This window comes from Fopius arisanus, unplaced genomic scaffold (assembly GCF_000806365.1).
Source record: "Fopius arisanus strain USDA-PBARC FA_bdor unplaced genomic scaffold, ASM80636v1 scaffold00206, whole genome shotgun sequence".
In the NCBI taxonomy this organism is placed as follows: Eukaryota; Metazoa; Arthropoda; class Insecta; order Hymenoptera; family Braconidae; genus Fopius; species Fopius arisanus.
This window is the reverse complement of record NW_011887945.1, coordinates 1-19,558: the sequence shown is the minus strand read 5'-3', so window position 1 is coordinate 19,558 and position 19,558 is coordinate 1. Positions and strand designations below refer to the sequence as shown.

The 19,558-nt window shown below is 41.0% G+C and overlaps 1 protein-coding gene across 1 annotated transcript; it reads right to left on the bottom strand.

The window, feature by feature from the left end:
* Window positions 1–1,477: 1,477 nt before the first annotated feature.
* LOC105272550 (protein PFC0760c-like) lies at window positions 1,478–18,100 on the bottom strand. The gene is made up of 4 exons (XM_011314723.1): window positions 18,088–18,100; window positions 17,747–17,890; window positions 16,083–16,252; window positions 1,478–1,615 (listed from the first exon to the last, which is right to left on the bottom strand). Exons 1-4 carry the CDS (start codon window positions 18,098–18,100, stop codon window positions 1,478–1,480), a joined length of 465 nt encoding a protein of 154 aa, XP_011313025.1.
* Between the last annotated feature and the right edge of the window lie 1,458 nt (window positions 18,101–19,558).

Below are 19,558 nucleotides of genomic sequence, written 5' to 3'. Positions count from 1 at the left end.
GAATTGATGTTTATTTAAGTATTAGTTTAGTTAATAAATTTTCAAAACCTTGATCAGAAGGTCGTTATATTCTAATTATTATTCATGTCGACTCATACAAGATTTTATTATTTGAAAAATTTTCTTCGTTTGGGAAATCTCATTTGTTTTTGGGAAAAACGTATATGAATACGTAACACAAAATCCAATTTGGATATGATTGTCTCCCCTCTCCGACCATTATCAGCCTTGACCACGTATATTACTTTGAGACAACATAATATATATATATGCATATATTTGAAATACTAATCTCATTTGCACGTCGACTGTAGTTCGACGGACAAAGACAGTCCATCCTGTAACGGGAACCAAGTCCAAGTGTGTCCAAATCTTTACTGGAATCCCAAAAACTAGGACGTGAGATCAGCTTGATGTGAACGTGGTGCCGGCCCGGCGAGAAGAGAGCAAAATATCCTGGTGCGATTACCGCGAAGGTGTCTGTCACCGATTATTCGTTTGAAGTTACGAAACTCTAACCAAAATAAGAATCATCCGCCTTTATCATATCTTGATATGGTCGTTCGCAGCTGATAAATAATTACCCTTACAAATTGTACGTCGTGGAATCAAAAATGTTACTTAAGCAAAATATGTAATGCATTGGGTCATTATTTTTGGGAAAATATACATGTAATCATTTAAATGTTCTGTTCTTTATTACCACCAGTATGATAGCTGCTACGACGCACCCACAGCACTCACAGTCACTCCCAGTTACCCGCGTCGGAGTCGTGCTACGCTGACGGCTACAGTGGTGGGGTTAGAGTGATCCTAGGCGGGGGGCGCCGAAGTGGTTCCCATACTACTCCCGTATTTCTAGTTTTTTAATTAGAAGCTTTGTTGAAAAGTTATGAATTTTTTAAGTTCTGCCAATCAGGCGCTTGGCTCCGCCAACATGGTCCCAAAATAGAAATTTCCTGAACGGCCATCTTGGAAATTTCCAACTCCTCCATTACAGGGCCCGAAAATTCGGTGTTCTGGGGAGTGTACAAAGCGATTGCAAATTGCGTGCAACTTCCAGAAAACATGGTCACAGAATGGGGATTTTCCTTCCATTTAAAGGTTGAAAAAATTGGCTCCAAGGGATCGATACAGATCCATAGAAAACCGCGCGAAATTTCGAAAAACCATCATGGCAAAATGGAAATTTCAATCTTTATGCTGCAAGTGCTCAACGAAAGACGCTCTCGACCAAATCAAACAGATACTTGGGAATTTCTTTCGAAAGGACGTGTAAACTTGATTCTCCCATGCAAATTCTTACTTTCTTTTTATCTCGTCCATCTCTATCGCATTCCGACTGATCCAGGCTGTAATTTAAACAGTATGGAAATTGAAATGACAAATAAAATATGTAACAATTCATTTAAGGTGAAGAATATACAAACTCTAATAATTGTAAAATTTAACAATGAATGAATCAATTAATTAATAATTATTCTGCACTCTCGTCATCATCATTATTATAATCATCACCATCTTCAATGTCATCATCGTCATCATCATCGTCATTCTCGTCATTCCCATGATCAACGCCGTCAGGTGCATGGTCACCGCCTTGTCGATGAGGAAACTGAAACGCAACAAATGATAGAAATTTGTGTTTTACAAAAGTTGTTACAGATCAATTTTTAATTACTAGTGATGCGGCAAGACAAGACAACAATCGCAATTCTCACTCTCTTGTCTTGCCTGGCTTTTATCTTGTCTCGTTCTGAATACTCGTTGGCAGCATCACTATTAATTACTTGACATACGGCCCAAAATGTCCTCCTCCTTGATCCAGGCATAATTGAGCGCTCCTGTCAACCTCTGCTTCCACCCTGCCTAGCATGTCAGGAGAGATCAATGCCACAGCACCGTGGAGCCGGGTAATCATTACTCTGGGGTATTGATAGTCACTTCATAGACTGTGAGATAACCCCAGAGGAAAAAGTCCATCAGGATTAGGTCTGGTGAGCTAAAGAGAGGAAAAGTTGAGGAGCCATTGGCAGAAAGCGACTCTGGTTGCTCGATCACCTGTAAAATCAAAAACAAATGTTGGCAGCGTTGACAAAAGAATTATTCGATAATTGACCAAACCGATCATGGCTGATTATCCAAAACCGCGAACCCGCTAAACTGAAAAGAATCTAAGATCGATACCGACGATTCACCGAATCTTAGAGACCGAAAAGTGAAGAACGAAGACCAATACCGAAAAATTTGTCAACCGAAAACCGTGAAAATCCATGAAGAAAAATTGAAAAACCCCGGAAAAACGTTGCTGAGCAACGGACAATACTAAATTGATACAGGGGAATAAAATTGTAGACGTCAATAAAAATTTGATTATCTAAATAAATCTTGCAATATCAGGTCCAGAGTCTTCATACCTTCTACCAATTCCTGCACTGGTGTTATGTGAAACGGGTACAGCCTATTGTTTTTCAATATTCGATGGACAGTAGATTGACTAGTGTCTAACCGCATTGCAAGACGTCTGGTGCTTGCACCAGGATTCGCGTGCACCTCCTCCAGTACGGCGTCGTCCAGCTCCATACGCTCATCTGGGACTACATGAGGTTCTCGTCTCTGTGGGACGAGACAATTTTGTCTCCCGGTATTCCCGGGCTGTGAACATGCTTCTGTAAAGTATTCAGACATGAAAGAACTTTTTGAGAGATTGCGTTCGATCTTTCTATTGGATAACGGAGGAAATTCCCAATCTTCTTATGTATTTAAATCATTAACAAATATTTTTTTTACCGAGTGAAACCGTAGCTGAATTAAAAAAAAACAATTATTGCCTCAGTTCTTTTTACATCTCTTCAAAACTAATAAACTTAACACGTTTTTCCTTTTTCCGGTAGATTCCTCCCTGGCGGACCAAATTGAGAGTTGGATTCTCGATTTGTTCCTGCGTTTGAGAGGGAATTGATAGTGAATTGAGAGGTGGAGTAAAGGGGCCAAAAATGTATTTCATGGCCGCCAATGTCTTTTGTGTTTACTTAGGCAAAAATTGGATAATGGGTTTCTTATTTTTGAAGGCCTCTCAAAATAATTTGTCCTTTTTTGTGTGATATCCATAAATTCTTTAAAAATCCAGGCCACGTTTAACATTAAAAAAATTCACCGACGCATTGGATTTCGAAATTGTCTTTCGACAATTCCGAAATCACTACGAATAACTCGGGTTACTTAAAAACCGAGAAAATACAATATAAAAGTAGAACAATAATCAGCGAAAATTAGACCGTGTGACAAAATATCACACCTCGAATTTTCGCCGTCAACCATTTCCACTGAATCAGATAACGCCCTTAATTCAAACTATAAAATCGAATTATGCACAATAAATCTCCAGCCGCGGCAAAATCGTAGAACCCCGCGGTTCTCTTTTTTTGGAGATTTAAAAGTCAAGTCATATCAATCTTTTGAAACGGACTAGCGCCACGGTACCGATAAAACAGTATCTTTTTGAATTACGGCGGTAAGCTAAATCATCTTCCTCGTAACATCGATATTTTTCGGTAAATTGATCGTCGCCTGAGATCCGCGAGATTTGTGACATTTAAGAATTTTCTCCTTTTGTCACACTTAAAAATCATCAAGAACTTCCGCGGCTCCAAGTGCTGTTTTTGAAATCATTTTAAAGTGTGACTTCTCTTTCCTTCTCTTTTCCTTTCCAAATCTGAAACGCAGATTTTGGAAATTCTGTCGGTTTTATAAGTAATAAAACCGGTCGTGTGTGTTACACTCAGAGAGGCCGAAAAACATTAAAGCCCACTGTATTTTTCAACAAATGCCAATTTTAAAGTCGAGCGTGTATAAACATATTTTATTCCATCAACTTGAATTCTAATTGTCGCGTAACTCTTTCTCAATGCTTTCGTTGAGCCGACCCACGATCTGAAAAATAGAATTTCGTTAATTCAGAAGTGATTCACACAAACGATCTTTTAATTATTTTTGTGGTATTTCATGCTCATCTATGTTTAAGACTCGTCGAAACTCTCACCGGGGGCAAATTTCTCAATTTATCTCTTCCCTCACATCACCGACGTGTCTTTATCATGGCCAACCCCGGAAATATCACTTTAGATGGTCAAGTAACAGCTGCACACTATGATCCTGAATTTGAAAATGCAGAACATCTTTTTAGAAATGTTCCTGCTTTTTATGGGAATAAACATGACAGAGTTACTTTTGATATTTTTGAGGAAGAGGTTCAATATGTGATCCATGCCGTGCCTAGAAGTAAAAAGGGTTTATATATCTCTGCCCTTTGCTCAAAAATTAGGTATCCTGCCAGATCAGAGATTGAGGGAAAAACATTTACCTCACTATTAGATTTATTAAAAGATTTAGGTAGTAACTACAGGCTCGAGAAAACCGAAATGAGAACTCGGGAAGAATTGAGGGATTGCCCATGGTATGCAAATGAAGCTGTGGAAGATTTCTTGTGCAGATTAAAAGAACATCATTGGGCCGCCCTTAGAGAAGCAATTCGAGTACACGGAGAGGATTCTAGGGCCCTTCTTGAGAAGCAATTAGATTCAATCGCCGTAGCTCGTTTCTATTCACTATTTCCACCTTATTATCAACACGCGCTTTATCATGCGAAATGCGCAACGTTAGAAGATGTAACCAACACAGGTAAGAAGTCTAGAGCATACAAATATCAGTATAATCTTGAAACTGCTGACACTCGCTCTGAAGGACCCCCACCAGGACCTAGGGAATCGCGTAGCGTACAGCCTTTGCATTCACGGGAAAAGAGCCCAGGTCATATATTTCACCATGTGGTTCCTATGAGCCAAGAGTATGCGGACAATGGACGTTATCGTTCCACATCACACCATCGGCGTTATCGACAATACACTATCCCCCATGCCGACGAATTTGTGCCTGATCAACAAGAGCCCCCTTTTTCACCAAGGAGTCGATCACATCACCGACCTGTCGCGGGAATAGATCCCCCAGGGGAATCAAGTAATCAGGAACCCAAACTGCTAGTTCGCGTAGTTGAGGCCCCACCTGATCGTTTCAAAAAAATAGGATCACAAATGAATACGTTAACAGCGGTGATTAGTAACTTGGCAGAAATTTTAACGAAAAATCTAGATACTACACCACCCACCGAGAAATCGCGTCATCGCTCTCATCCTCAGAAAGGTTCCCCACATAGTAGATTCTTCACGTCACTCGAGCCCTGATCGCTCTCGACGTACGAGTTTGAAAGTAAAAACAAAGTCATCAGAAGACAAAGAATATTGCAATCGGAAACCAAATTTCCCCCACAGAACACGATCACGCGAACAAATTCCAGAAACCAATCCTTTAAACGGGAGAAACGCTCGTCGCAACGACTTCGCGACGAGCGAAACAAAATTAAACAAGGAGTCCCATATGAAAACAGCGGGTAATCCACTCGTCAAGAAATCCTAAAAATAAATGTTTGCCCCTCTGGAAGTGGTCGACAAGTCGTCATCAAGGGCCCACAATTACATTCAGTAGGGACGACTGCCCTCATTAACACCGGTTCACAAATTAATCACATTCACTCTAAATCTTTACGCCAGGACGCAAAAATTGATACATCCAAAAATATGCTTGTGAGCGGTTTGACTCAAGTATCAATTCGGTCTATAGGTACAATAGCTCTAAAAATTGGAGAAACAGACGTGAGATTCCATGTAATTAACCTACAGCCGGGAGGATGCAAAGCACTGTTGGGACATGAATTTTTAAAACAAGAACGAGCGCGCATTTCCTACTATAAACACTAATGACAGGCAGGAATTCCGGGGATTAACTAATGATTTCTTTCAAACAATCGGAACCACGATTCTGCACACTTTAAGAGCTGCATCCACTTTTCATGTCGTGGAGACTAAATTACCTGTTGATGGAGTCGGTATAATAGGGAATGAATTTTTAATCAAGGAAAAGGCGGACATTATTTATGCACATAGAAGTATCGGCATCGCCAAACACCCTACAAAACCTATCCATTGGTTCCGAGATCTTGAACCACATACGAGTTTTACCATTCCGCCTAGAGTACGATTAGTAGTTCCTGTCGAGATTATTAACCCTTCAATAGAAGGAGGATATCTTCCGAAATTAAATCTAGAAGATGGAATTTTCGCGGGGGAAGCTGCTACTCGCGTTGAAGAAAATCTAGGTATGGCGATGGTTGTGAATCCATTCAATGAAACCGTGCAGGTAAGAATTCCACCACAACAATTACAACCTTTCGATTTCATTTTGGCAGTCATCTGAAGAAGAGGAAATCTGCGATGCTGGACCAGTGAACGTAATGAAAAACGATCTGTACAAAACATCTGCAGAGAGAATACAAAAGCTGAAGGAATTGGTACCTACTGATAAACTGAACGATTTGGAAAGAGCTCAAGTGGAAAGGATCTTGGAATCTTATCATGATATTTTCTTTCTTCCTGCTGTCATCTGAAGAAGAGGAAATCTGCGATGCTGGACCAGTGAACGTAATGAAAAACGATCTGTACAAAACATCTGCAGAGAGAATACAAAAACTCAAGGAATTGGTACCTACTGATAAACTGAACGATTTGGAAAGAGCTCAAGTGGAAAGGATCTTGGAATCTTATCATGATATTTTCTTTCTTCCTGCTGATCCTTTGGGTTGTGCTAAGGATTTCACGTGCAAAATCCGCACCAGTGATGTAAAGCCAATTAATCGGAAACAATACCGACCACCTCTAGAGCACCCCAAGGAAATCAAAACTCTGGTTCGAAAGATGCGGTCCCAAGAAATAATAGGACCTTCGGAGTCGCCATATAACTCACCATTGTGGATAGACCCTAAAAAAGCCGACTGAAAAGGAAATAAGCGTTGGCGCCTAGTCATCGATTTTAGAGAATTAAACAAGAGGACCATTGGTGATTCATACCCTCTACCAGACATCACGGAAATCCTCGATAAATTAGGAGGAGCAAAATATTTCAATGTCTTCGATCTAGCTAACGGCAGTAGATAAACGAGGCCGGTTCTCGACATTGGAATCTGAGGGGGGTGCGGGGCGGGGGGTGGGTGAGGTTGCGGGGGAGGGCAATGCAGAAATCTGCTAGGTCCTCGGTCGGTAATGTATTGGGTAATCTTCTTTATCGGCCTCACCGTGGTAATATTCGAGGCACCATTTTGGGCCAACATGCGGGAGGGGGGGCGTATTCACCATGTGATATCTCACGTTGAATATCCACCATATGATATCTCATATCTAATATCTAGTATGTGATATCTACTATCGAATATCTCATTTCTCACTTCTAATATCTAATATTTCATAGCTGACAATCCTAGTTGCTAAAATGTTGCCGTTCTATTGCCGGTGATTTTTTTTCTTTTATGCAACCTCAATAATCATAATTACAACAAATTAATTCATGATTTTGCAATTTCGTCTTCAAAATCATCATGAGTAGTAGAAACTAATAATGAGAAAAATGAATTTTTTTTCTTATCAAATCTGAGGAATGATTTTAAACTCGATACTTCTCTCTCTCTCTACCTCTCTCATTGAGATTGAAGTGCGAACAGGTCCTCCGCTCACGTGGCCGCGTGTGTTTACCGGTGAGCACGTACGCGCCGTATAAACTGTGACGTGCCATTTTCTAAGCGACCGAAAATGCCCATCACCTTCGCCCTTCCTCCCTCTGGCCTCCTCGCCAATACTAAACTTCACTAAAATCAGGACCAAAAAAAAGGTTGCCGGGCACCAGCTAATTTTCCTGATCGAGAAATGAGCAACTCGAAAGCCTAAACCTAGATTAAAATCGCAAAACGTATCACTAGCCCGTACTTAGATCTAATTCAGCAAGGGGGTTGAGGGAGAGGTAACGGATGCCTGCGCTGCTCAGGGTGCTAGGTTGTGGAGAGAGGGGTGGAGTCGCGGAAAATGGCGAAAAAGTTCAAACAAATAATTCCTCAAAAATTTCACTAACGTCCTCAAAATTAGGTATTTCTATTTCATTAAACTCGAACACTGGTGTCGGAAATGTCCCAGTTGACCGAGGTCAACGGTATATATTCTACCCGCCATGGCGGTGATAATTCCCAGGGAAAAGAAAAAAAAAGAAACCCCAAGTGAGTCCACGAGGCACCGGAGAGTGCTCGGGATTTTCCGGAAGATTCAAGACCCTATATAAATAATTTATTATAAATTTTCCCCCATAGAAAACCTTCCCATAATTCCACGAGGCCTCAAGAGAGGCTCGGGATTTTCCCAAAAAGTTAAGGCCCCATAAAAGGGCTAATCGTAAATTTTAACCATAGAGGAATTAACAATTCGAAGTCCACATAATTCCGCAGGCCCTCGAGAGAGGTCCCGGATTTATCTCAGCAAAAAGAAGAAGTAATTGATGGTTGAAGAAAGATTTTAATATCACCGAGAAAATCCTCGGCGAGCCTAGGAGAGGCGTTAGGTGAGAGCAAGAGAGATGGAGAGTAGTGTGCGAGAGAGATCGCACTACGCCCAACGTACACGGCACGCGTGTAAAAATTTTCCCGACGGGTTTTATTTTCACGACGCCTCAATGCCCCCGCCGATCGGCATCGGATGAACTCCACCAGGGGATACTTCGCGAACATCCTCTCAAAATAGGGTATTTCCACCGTTCAAGGGGACCGAGATATCTCCGTTTTTAGGAGAGGGGATTTTCGCAGCACCGTTGGGCTGGAATTCTCGCTCAACGTGGAGCGGAACGGAGTTGGGAAAAAACACTCGAAGCCGCGACGGCATGGACCAATTTTGATAATTCACCCTAATAACCCTAATTATCGTGGCTAGTCTTTCCCGGTTGTTTTCCTCAGGAATCCGTGGACGTACTAACCTAAACTAACTTAACTAAGACGGCAATTCGGGGAGGTGTCGGTCATAACACCTCCACCGACCTTCCAACAGTAACCCGTAAAATAAAATTTCTCCGGATGCCTCTTTTAGGGGTGCTGGCACTCGCAGCCAGACGGTTCATCCCGGGAAGATTTCGCGAACGGAAAAACCCCCAATTCTACGTCGGATGATAATTTTATATTATCCCTCTTCGCGACGAGATTGAAGACCGACGCGATTTCCCACTAATTAACTGACGCCATAATCCCGATCTAACACTAAACGTCCCCTAATAAATTCCTAATCTCCTGCTGATTCAGCAGGGAATACCCCTTTACGATTTTTCCTAACCTAAATTCCCCTATGGTTCCCTAATCTCCTGCTAATCCCGGAATTAGCAGAAAAAGCCCTAAAATTCTAGACCGCCTGAGCGTAACCTCCGGTTCATACGGGATAATCGGGGAATCATAATTACTTCGTTATCAATTTATTTATTTTAATTTTATCTCCACTTTCTGTGGGATTCGCGGGTTGAGCGCGGCTCTCTCTCCCCGAAAAAAACGATCAATGCGCCTCTTGGATCCGCAGTGAATCGTTTTCGAAGTGGAATGAATATTCCACCATAGTCTTTAAAAGATGATACCATGCAACATAACACAAGTTTAATAATTTGCGATGATCTTTCTTTTTGGGTTTTACCTTGAATGCTCATGACATTGAACAAAATAGAGATTAATTGTGCACTTTTGAACTGAATGTTTCCAATTTAAGGGGTTACAAATAGTTAGGATTTTCAAATAATCGATTTTTTTTTGCGTTCTCTTAATATATATATATATATATATATCTGAGTATACACACACAAAATTTCAAGTCCATCCAACGAAGATTTTCGAAGTTATGGACACATTACTGAAGGCGCGCCGAGGGATCTCGCAGTAGGGGACCGGCGCGCCAGCTACATACCTGAACCTTGCTACCTAATTTAATTTTATCGGAGTTTGCACTTGTCCACGGCAAATCTGTCTCCTTATTGTATGGTCCCTTTCTAATTTTAAATTCCCTGCACCTAAACTGCCAAATATTGAAGAGTAGAAGCCAGTCTAACCAGAGAAGTCTAGCGGTACTGTTGTGCGCCTTTTTCGGTAATTTTTTAGTGAAAATGAAGTGTAGCAGAGAATTGAGAAAAACGTCGAAAGTGCAGAAGTCAAGACCGAGAAAGCGAAGAAATGTTTTCAATCCGAAAACAGCTGAAACGGATGAAAGCAGTTTTAGTGCCTCCGCAAAAAAAAAAAGAAAATGCAAGAGGAAATCTTGACGCCGCGCAATTCGTCCGTAGAATATCGAATTATTGGAACAATGTGTGGGTAGCTTTACTCAAAATAGTAACGAGAGCTATAATCAACTGATATGAAAGATCTGTCCAAAAGTCTGTCCGGCTGGTTCAAAAACGGTGGAAATGGCTGCATATATAGCTGCTGGCATGTTTAATGAAGGCGCAGCATCACTTCTATATTATATGAAGGCAATGGGGGTCTCAGCTGGGCCCAATGTGCATTTGTATGCCGACAGAGAAGATGCACAGCGCATAAGGATCTCTGACTTCAGAGCGCAAGAGAGCACGCGGGAGGGAAGAATGGCTCGCAGACAGCATCAAATTGAATTATTAGAAGCTGCTACTGCTGCAGATGGATGATTATATGGCTCTGGAATAGATGACTCAGTGTAAGTTGAAAAAAAAAATTAATTACATGTAAAGTGCTTTCTGAACTTTAAACTCGTTTTTCTCGAAACGGTGTTTTCAAAGTCGGTCAGCAAGATTTCTCAGAAACAGTTCAACCGATCGGTCTGAAATTTTTACACAAGCTTTTTAACTGTATTTTTCAGTAATTAATGGAAGGATTTCCCCATCCGATGAAAATTTCTCATTTTTATAAACCATTAAAGACCCAAATTTTGGTCGAAAATCGAACCTTTTGCTTTGAGTAGCCGTCATTTTGTCAAAAAAATTTTTTTTGCTAATTCCTTCGATTAATCACTAGATTATTTATGATATCAATGACATTTATTTGGTTTGTGCATTTTAGATAATCCAGTCCAGAGATATCGTGCTCACCGCAAGAGGCCTTTTTTTGCGGATCTCTGCAAAATAGGCAATATCAACGTTCCCGATAATTATTTTTGGCAATAAAAAATATGTGAATATAGTTTAAGGTTGTCATAATATATCTGCCAAGTTTCAAATCAATAAACCAAATAATTTGCTTAGAAAAAATTCTTGAACAATGCCTTTTTTTCGACCTCCTAACTGTATATAAACCCTTAGAAGGAACATCAATTACTTTATTTAATTGGATAACAATTAATGATAAGAAAACAGACACGAATCAATTTAATTTTTCAATCAAATTTCCTACGACTCAGTGATTATCGAATGCTTTCTGTGAGTTTGTGTGTTTACTGATGAACACGTACGCGCCGTATAACAAAACACTCACCCGCTTGGATGCGTGGTTTCGAAGTGGAGTGAATGGCTATTCCATGGATCGAAAAAATGATATGATACAACATAAGAAGTATAATAATTTACATCAAAGAAGGGAAGTTTATGTAGCGTACCACATTTTATTTGCGACGTTACAGGAGTCGTTGGATAGGATTTGGATGAGGTAGGAAGGGGAACAGGATAATTCTCCATATAATTTTTGCAAGAAAAATTACTGAAAAAATGGATAGTCCAGACCCGGACTTGAACCCGGGACCTTCCGATTATGCATCGGGTGCTCTCCCAACTGAGCTATCCCAACTGAGCTAATAGTTTATTATCTTAAATCTGTATATATACACTTGGTATGTGCAAAAATATACAATGTATTATAACTAATTATAACTAATTGTACGCGTCGAGACCTAGGTCACCAGCCCTTGGCTTTATACCTAATATAAGTGATGTTTGGGGGTTGATTTATAAAAGTCATTGGTGAGGGGTTGTAAAGGACGTTACAGTAGAAGAATAAGGAAAAATGTACTTGCAAAAAACCTTATAAGTAATGGGTAGAAAGGATGGTGAGAGGAAGGAGGTGGAAGAGGGAGGGGGCGGGAAAGGGGATTATTTTGGTCGCCTGAATGACCGCCTGGATGGTTTGTCAATATCGATGTGGTGGAGGGTTGCGTTTGGGTGGGTTATTAAACTGTTTTTAAAATTGTTGTTTAGTTTATTAATATAATCACTTATGGCCGGCATACCAAGCTTTTGGTGCAGCTCAGGGATGGAGCAGTTCCGTTTGAAATTCCCGATGATTCTGAGAAATTTGTTTTGAGTCACTTGCAATCGATTTAAGTGAGTCATGGCTGCATTATGCCAGGTGGGACAGCCATAAGTGATTATTGGTCTAATTAAGGCCTTATACAGGGTTAGTTTTAAGTTGATGCTAAGAGCTGTTGATTTTAGTAAGTTGAAAAGCCTTGCTAGTATGATTTTCGCTTTGCTGTTAATGGCTGAGATCTGGTGATTCCAAAGAAGCTTGGAGTCCAGGATTAGTCCTTGGTATTTGACTATGTTCGAGGTGGATATTTTTGTGTGTCGAATTTTCAGGGAAAGTTTAGTTTTTTTGTTTGATAAGATTATGGCTTCAGTTTTCGAAGTGTTGACATTAATTTTCCATTTCGAAAGTTCATTGATGATTAATGAAGCTGCGTTTTCAATTCTGTTTATGGCTTTCGGCACTGACGGGCAGGAGGCTAACTGGTCTATAGCTAGCTGGGTCTGAGGGAGGTTTACCAGGTTTGGGGATAGGGATCACCACTGCACACTTCCATGCAGCAGGGAAGTATTGGAGGCGCAGGCAGGCGTTGAAGATGTTTGAGATTAGGGTGATGGATTTGAAGGGGATATTATTAATTACAATATTCGGAATATTGTCTATCCCTGGGGTCGTTTCATTTTTGAGTTTTTTCATTAGGTGGATTAGTTTCTTAAGTGAGGTGAGGAAGGATGTTGGAATGTCGGACGAGTTAGTACGTGAAATTACGTTAATTCGTGCATTTACATGATCGGAGAAGGACTTGTTGCCTCTGCTTGCTGCAATCTCGTGGAGTTTGGCATAGTGTTGGCAAAGTATATTAGCTTTTTGGTGATTGTTATCAAATGGGTGGTTGGTCAAGGTCAGGGTGGGCATTTTGGGTTTGCATGGGTTGTTAAATGATTTGGCGATTTGCCAGATAGAGTGGTCGTTTGGATTGATGTTTTGGAGTTTCTGGTCCCAGGACGTCGGTTTCCAGAGGAGGATTTTGGTTCTCACTTCTTTACTTAGTGCGTTATACCACATCCTGAATAGAGGGTCGCAGTTTTTTTGCCACTGTTTCCTGACTATGTTTTTTTGTTTGATTAAGGTTTTGATTTCTATAGGGAGGGGTTTATGGTAAGGACCTGCGGTTTTTAGGGTGGTGGAGGATGAGATGGCCTCTGTAATGGAGTTGGTGGTTTTTCGGAGGATTGAGTCAATTAGATTGGTGGTGTGTAGAGGAGGATTAGTGGAGGAGACTTGGTCGTTAATGACGTTACGGAAGGTTTTCCAATTCATTTTTGAGAAGTTTAGGAGTTGGGGGGCGGGTTCAAGTGAGGGGATCCCATAGATGGTCAAAAAGAGGGGGAGGTGATCAGAGGGAGATTCGTTTAAGACTTTAAAGTTTTTTATTATGGAGTTATTGTTAGTTAGTAATAGATCTACAGTGCTGGGGGCATATCCATTTGATGGGTAAATGGGTAGGGACGTTTGGGAAGAGTAGGTAAGTGTTTTGGGTGTTTAGGAGGTCCAGGAGGATCTTTCCCAAGCGATTTTTCCCGGAGGGGGACGAGGTGGCGTCTTTTGCATTGAAGTCCCCTGCAATAAGGGTGGTGATTCCCGGAGGCATGCGCTGGGAATTAAGAAGAGGGTCGAGATGGATATCAGGAGGGTTGTAGAGGGAGTAGATGCGTCTGGCTTTACCTTCAATGGCGATTTCAATACCACGTATTCTGTGAGTGAAGCGAAGCTATGGGGGAGAATCTGAAATTTTAGAGAATGGCGGACAGCCACTGCCACTCCACCACCAGCTCTGGCTGCTCTGTCTTCTCCGATCAAGTTGTATTGTGGGAGGATTATTTTTTTAATTTTATTGTTAAGTTTGGTTTCCGATAATAGAATAATATGGATGTTATTGGTCGAGGAGATATTGGTTGATTCCTGGAGGTTTGGTTTGAGCGCATTTGTGTTTATGGCTAAAAGGTTTAAGGAGGTTACGGGGGGGTTGAAGGTGAGGGGGATGACGTGGTGAAGAGAAATTCATAGGCGGCTATGATATGGATTTTTTCGATGGGTGATGAGGCATTTTTGAATTTGGTGATCCTGATTGGGTCGTCTAGGATTTGGAAGATGTTTAGGTTGTGTAATTCATCAATGATTGTTTTGGCTGTGTTTATACATGAGTGTGTGATACTTAAATGTGTAAGTGGAAGGTGGTCAGCTGATGGTCTTGCAGTTCTTGTGGGTTTAGAAGGTCTTGTAGGTTGATGTTGGTTTCTCACCAGAGATGGCGTGGGGAGCGATGGTCCGGCTGGAGAGTAGAAGGGAGTACCAGGTGTGGTTGGCGTTCTAGGTGTGACCGACTTCTCTGGGGTTGCTATTGTTGATGGAAAATCTGGTGTTCCGAAGCAGTGAATTGATTTTGCTAGTTCAGCAAAAGTTTTGGTAGATGCAGACTTGAGTGGATCCGATGCAGACTTGAGTGGAACAGTTGGTGTTTTTGTTGGTTTTCTTCCCGGATTTTAGTGTAGTTCAGACGGCTTGGGCATTTTCGGTAGCTAGTTGTGTGGTCAGCACCGCAGTTGGCACATTTGATAGTAGTGTTGGAGCAGGATTTAATATCGTGGTCCTCTGCAGATTTGACACATTTGGGCGAGAGATGGCAGTGAGCACTGGCGTGTCCAAACCGTTGGCATTTGAAACATTGCGTGGCTTGATCCGTTTTTCTGAACTTCTCCAGCTTGAAGGTGTGGTGGAAAATGGCTTTGATGGATGTTATGTTTGACATGGTCACCTCGTGGTCGACTGTGATTGCAAACATAGGCATGGGGATTTTCTTACCAGTGGCTGGATCTGATCTGATGAATTGCCGGACTGATAGTATTTTTATGCCCTTAATTGCGAGTTCTTCAGAAATGTCAGTTTCTGAGAAGGAAGTTGGGAGACCCTTGATGATGAATTTTTTGGCTCTCTCGCTCTTGAGCCCAAAAGTGTAGAACTTGAAATTATTTTTTTCTAGTAGTGTGGTGATTTTGGTAAAATCCTCTTGGGATTTAAGTGAGATTTTGGTACTGTTCCCATTTTATTTTGAGTTGAAATCTTTGTTTGTAACATTCACCTGAATGAAATTGATTAGCTTTTTAGTGTCTAGTTTCCCATTTTCGAGGATGATGGGTGGAACTTGAGGTTGGATAGTCGACCCGGCTGAAGTTGTGGTGTTCTGGCTTCCATGTTGCATGTGGGTTTCACCCACAGACGATGAAGGATTAGGGATGATTTTATCAGGAGTGTTTTTGGGTTTTTTGGAGATTTTGTTCGGAGGACACATTTTTTGGTTTCTTTTGGTCGGAACAGAGGAGTTTGGTCATATTGAAGGTACCCTTGGTGCCTGATGGTTGGATTTGGGATTATGAATGGTTGGTGGAAATTCAATTGGTGAGTTAATTGAACTGGCTCAAAGAATACTCAAAAGTCGACTTATTGCTGGGTTAAATGCAGTGGGTTTCAGCGGGAAAGCATGTGACTGCTCGGTACCGCTCTGCGACCACGACTGAGCTATCCGGCTCCTAGCCATTTCTTCCCTTCATTTTTCTTGCCTATATATATATGGAGCACAGCCGTCCTAAATACGGCAAACATTTTTACATCATAGAAGGGAAGTTTATATAGCGTTCCACATTCTATTTGTGACGTCACAGGAGTCGTTGGATAGGATTTGGAATTAGAATGTGTAAATATATTTTTACAGTTTGCAAGTCAAAACAAGAGAACGATTTTGAGATAATAATTTAATTAAAAATTGTGTGATTTTTCAATCAAAAAGTTCATTAAAATCCTTTTCATTATTTTCGAATTTTTGATGAGTACTCTGGAACCAATGTTTCAAGCGGTGCACATTTACCAAAGCGCAGCAAACTAACTCCTGCGATGTCTTAATTTTTCGATGAATGTGTGGATGAGTAGTTTCTTTGAAGCAGCAATTGTTGATCTTTGGACAATTGTAATCATACAAATTTATAACATGGTATGAATCACCAAGCAATTGTTCGACATAATGCTGTTTCTCTAGACCTTTCACATAAATTTTCCCACTATTCGGTAGAAAATTGTGAAAAACTTTGTCAATGTTATTATAATCACAACCACCTACACTCCATTGTAGTCCATGATGATTACGAGTCAACCACCTGTTGGTTACAGTATCCTGCATCTCCGGACCACTCCAGGCACATGGTGGTTGAAAGAGGATGGTGATGGGGGAGATTCTTCAATGTTTGGAGACTGTTGCACTGCCACTGCACTCAATTCTTTTATGATAAATTGTCCTCGTTTTTGGAATCCTTGCAAATCAATTATGAATGCCATGCTGTTCTTGTACAAATGATGATTGGATAATTTCTGATAGCCCAACTACTCTTACGTTCAGAGGGGAGGTGTGCCGTATCCCCTCCTCTAGGCTCGTGCGTTTCTTCACTGGCTATCTCTCTCCACCCCATCCTCATCCGATTTTTCATTGCTTATTATATACTATGGAAAAATGAACTAAGGATATCAATCGCCACATCCTCCATTTCCTCCAGAGTCCCAATACCTGCACTACCTGGGGAACCCCATACTCGGGAAGTTCCACCCTCACCTGAGCTGCAATCGGGAGATGTTCCACTATCAAATCTTTCAGCTGCAGGTCCTTGCATAAATATATAAAAATCGTCGGGTTTCACAAGGATTTTGCAAACTCCAACCAGTGAGAGATAAACTTTTGTGAGACCATTGAATTATTGAATAGCTCCATTGACATGGGTAATCAGCGATGATACAGGTAGTTGCATGAACCATTGCAACGGTGTGATGACATTCTCCAGAAGACGCTTGTATTTTTCTCCATGGTCGTGTGCAACGGCAGCCTCGAAGGATGGGTAATACTCCTCCCACATCTCGAGTAGATTATCGTTTGACATTTTTGAAGAATTTTATTTTTTAAACAATCAATAACTTTTGACTATGCAAGAAGAATGATTATGATATCCTAAATGCATGAAATTCAAGAACCAACTGATGAGATTTCCATAAGATGTTTATATGTGTCCCGAAATGTTGATCTTATTGGGTGGAGCAGGAGAAGGGGTATACGTGACAAAGAAATTATACACTAGTACATCTATACCCGATTTTTATACAATGACAGTGGTATTATAACTTCGAGTATATATTATCAGCGGTCATACAGACACAGAGGGCACTTTGCTATTGGTGGGGGGATTGGATTGAGTGATGAGGCTGATGTTGAAGACCAATGCGTGCGGCAATAGCGTAGCTTAGCGATACTAGGATCCCTCTTCATTATCTCCAGCAACTTGTCCCAAGCTGCATCCACGGTGTCCTTGGCAATGGTTTTGATGAAATGTTTCGGTAGGAATGCAATTTCTTGAGTGGTCAGTGCATTCAAATGCTGAGTTTCGCAATATTTCTTCAAGGATTTCTCTAGAGACCCCGCGTTGTACTTGGTGAACCATTTTTTCAGACGTTGCACATGTTCAAGGGGGCATTGGTATTGGGTAGGACTACCATCAAAAAGACTGTGATGGCAGCCACATTCGAAAACACCGTCATCTTCCAGAGGCTCCATATCAGGGCTGCCAAAGTCATTGAAATCCTCAATTGATACTTCGTTCTTGAGAATTTGCTGTGCCCAGTTCTTCTTCTCTGCACCTTGGACATAAATGTCGGAAACATTTTTCAGAATATTATTCACATATTCACTCAATGTCTCGTATTTGATATCTCCAGGAGTGTCCCAATGTAGTCCATGGTAGTGACGTGACAGCCACTGATTCACTTCTTTGTACTTGGGAAGCAATTCATCCCATTTATGTGGGGGATCCACTAAAACTGCCATATGCACGAACTTTCCATCACCATCAAGTTCTAGCGCGGAAATTGTAAATTCTGTTACAATAAATTCGTTGCCAAAATTTTTGAAACCTTCAATATCAATGACAACTGCCATATTGTAAAAGTAACTGTGAATGTTGCTCAATCCTCTGACAGTCAACTACCACTGAATAGCTTGGGTGGATTGTGCATATCTCCAGAATGTTGGAGGGAGTGGGGGAGCACCAATTTGCATACGTTTTCATAATGTTAGGTAAAAACATACCTATCCGACTCTATGGCCTCGCGATACCGAGACAGCAAAACCCGTTGAAAATTTTACGAATTGTTTCTCCGTTGGATTTCTTGGTAAACATGTTTTAAATTGAACTGTGCCGACCCGATCACGTTTTCTTAATATTGATACAATAGTCGTTACGATACACGGGTGCTGACATTTTTATAGATTCCAAGTCCTCCAGCTGCATGATGAGAAAAAAATGTGATTGGAGGGGGATCTCTCGCTAGGTAAATTTCGGAGACGATGAAGCGTGATTTGCAATGGGATGTGATTGAGTCGATCACCTCGTCAGATGGAGAGTCGGAGATTGGAAGGTTTACTAACAGTGATGATGATCATGGTGATTCTCCAGAGAGTCCAACACCTACGGAGAAGGGTAATGTAGACTCTCCAGCAAACCCAGACCCCGAGTCTCCAGAGAGTCCAGCAGCTGTGGAGAAGGGGATTGTAGACTCTCCAGCAAGCCCGGACCCCGAATCTCCAGAGAGTCCAGCAGCTGTGGAGAAGGGGATTGTAGACTCTCCAGCAAGCCCGGACACCGAGTCTCTAGAGAGTCCAGCACCTGAGGAGAAAGGTTTCGGTGATCTTCCAAAACTATCATTAGACAGCTCGATGATGGTTGTGGAAGACTTTGATTCAATGGAGATGGATCCACCTGATTTTACTATATCAGAGGTAGCACCAGTGATTCCAGCGAATGTTGAGACTGCACCAAGTAATTCAGCGGATCCCTGGCGGACCACTCGGTAGGGTGGATCGAGTTGTGCACTGAGTCGATAGGTGTTCGAGATTGAGTCGATCGTAATGTGGATCCACATTACCTTCGACTCAATCTCGAGCACCTATTTATATTTATTTATAAAATTCAATTATTCATTTAAATTATTTAATTATTTATTTATATTATTTATAAAATTTAAATGTTCAACTAAAAAAAATGGAAAATACTATTGTAATAATCTATGCTTTGAAATCTCTGTTATATTATTTCGTAAAAATATCTATGCATATATATTGTATTGTGTTATAGACCCGAGCGGTTGGGTTCGATGATAGGGATAGATCACTCGTAGATAATTAGAAATGAATATCTCTCAGGGAGATTCAACTTTTAAACGATTAAATGATTTATTCAATAATTATAGTCTTTGATTAATGCCGTAAATATCAGGCAATATGAATTACAAGAAAAGTGACTTAACGAA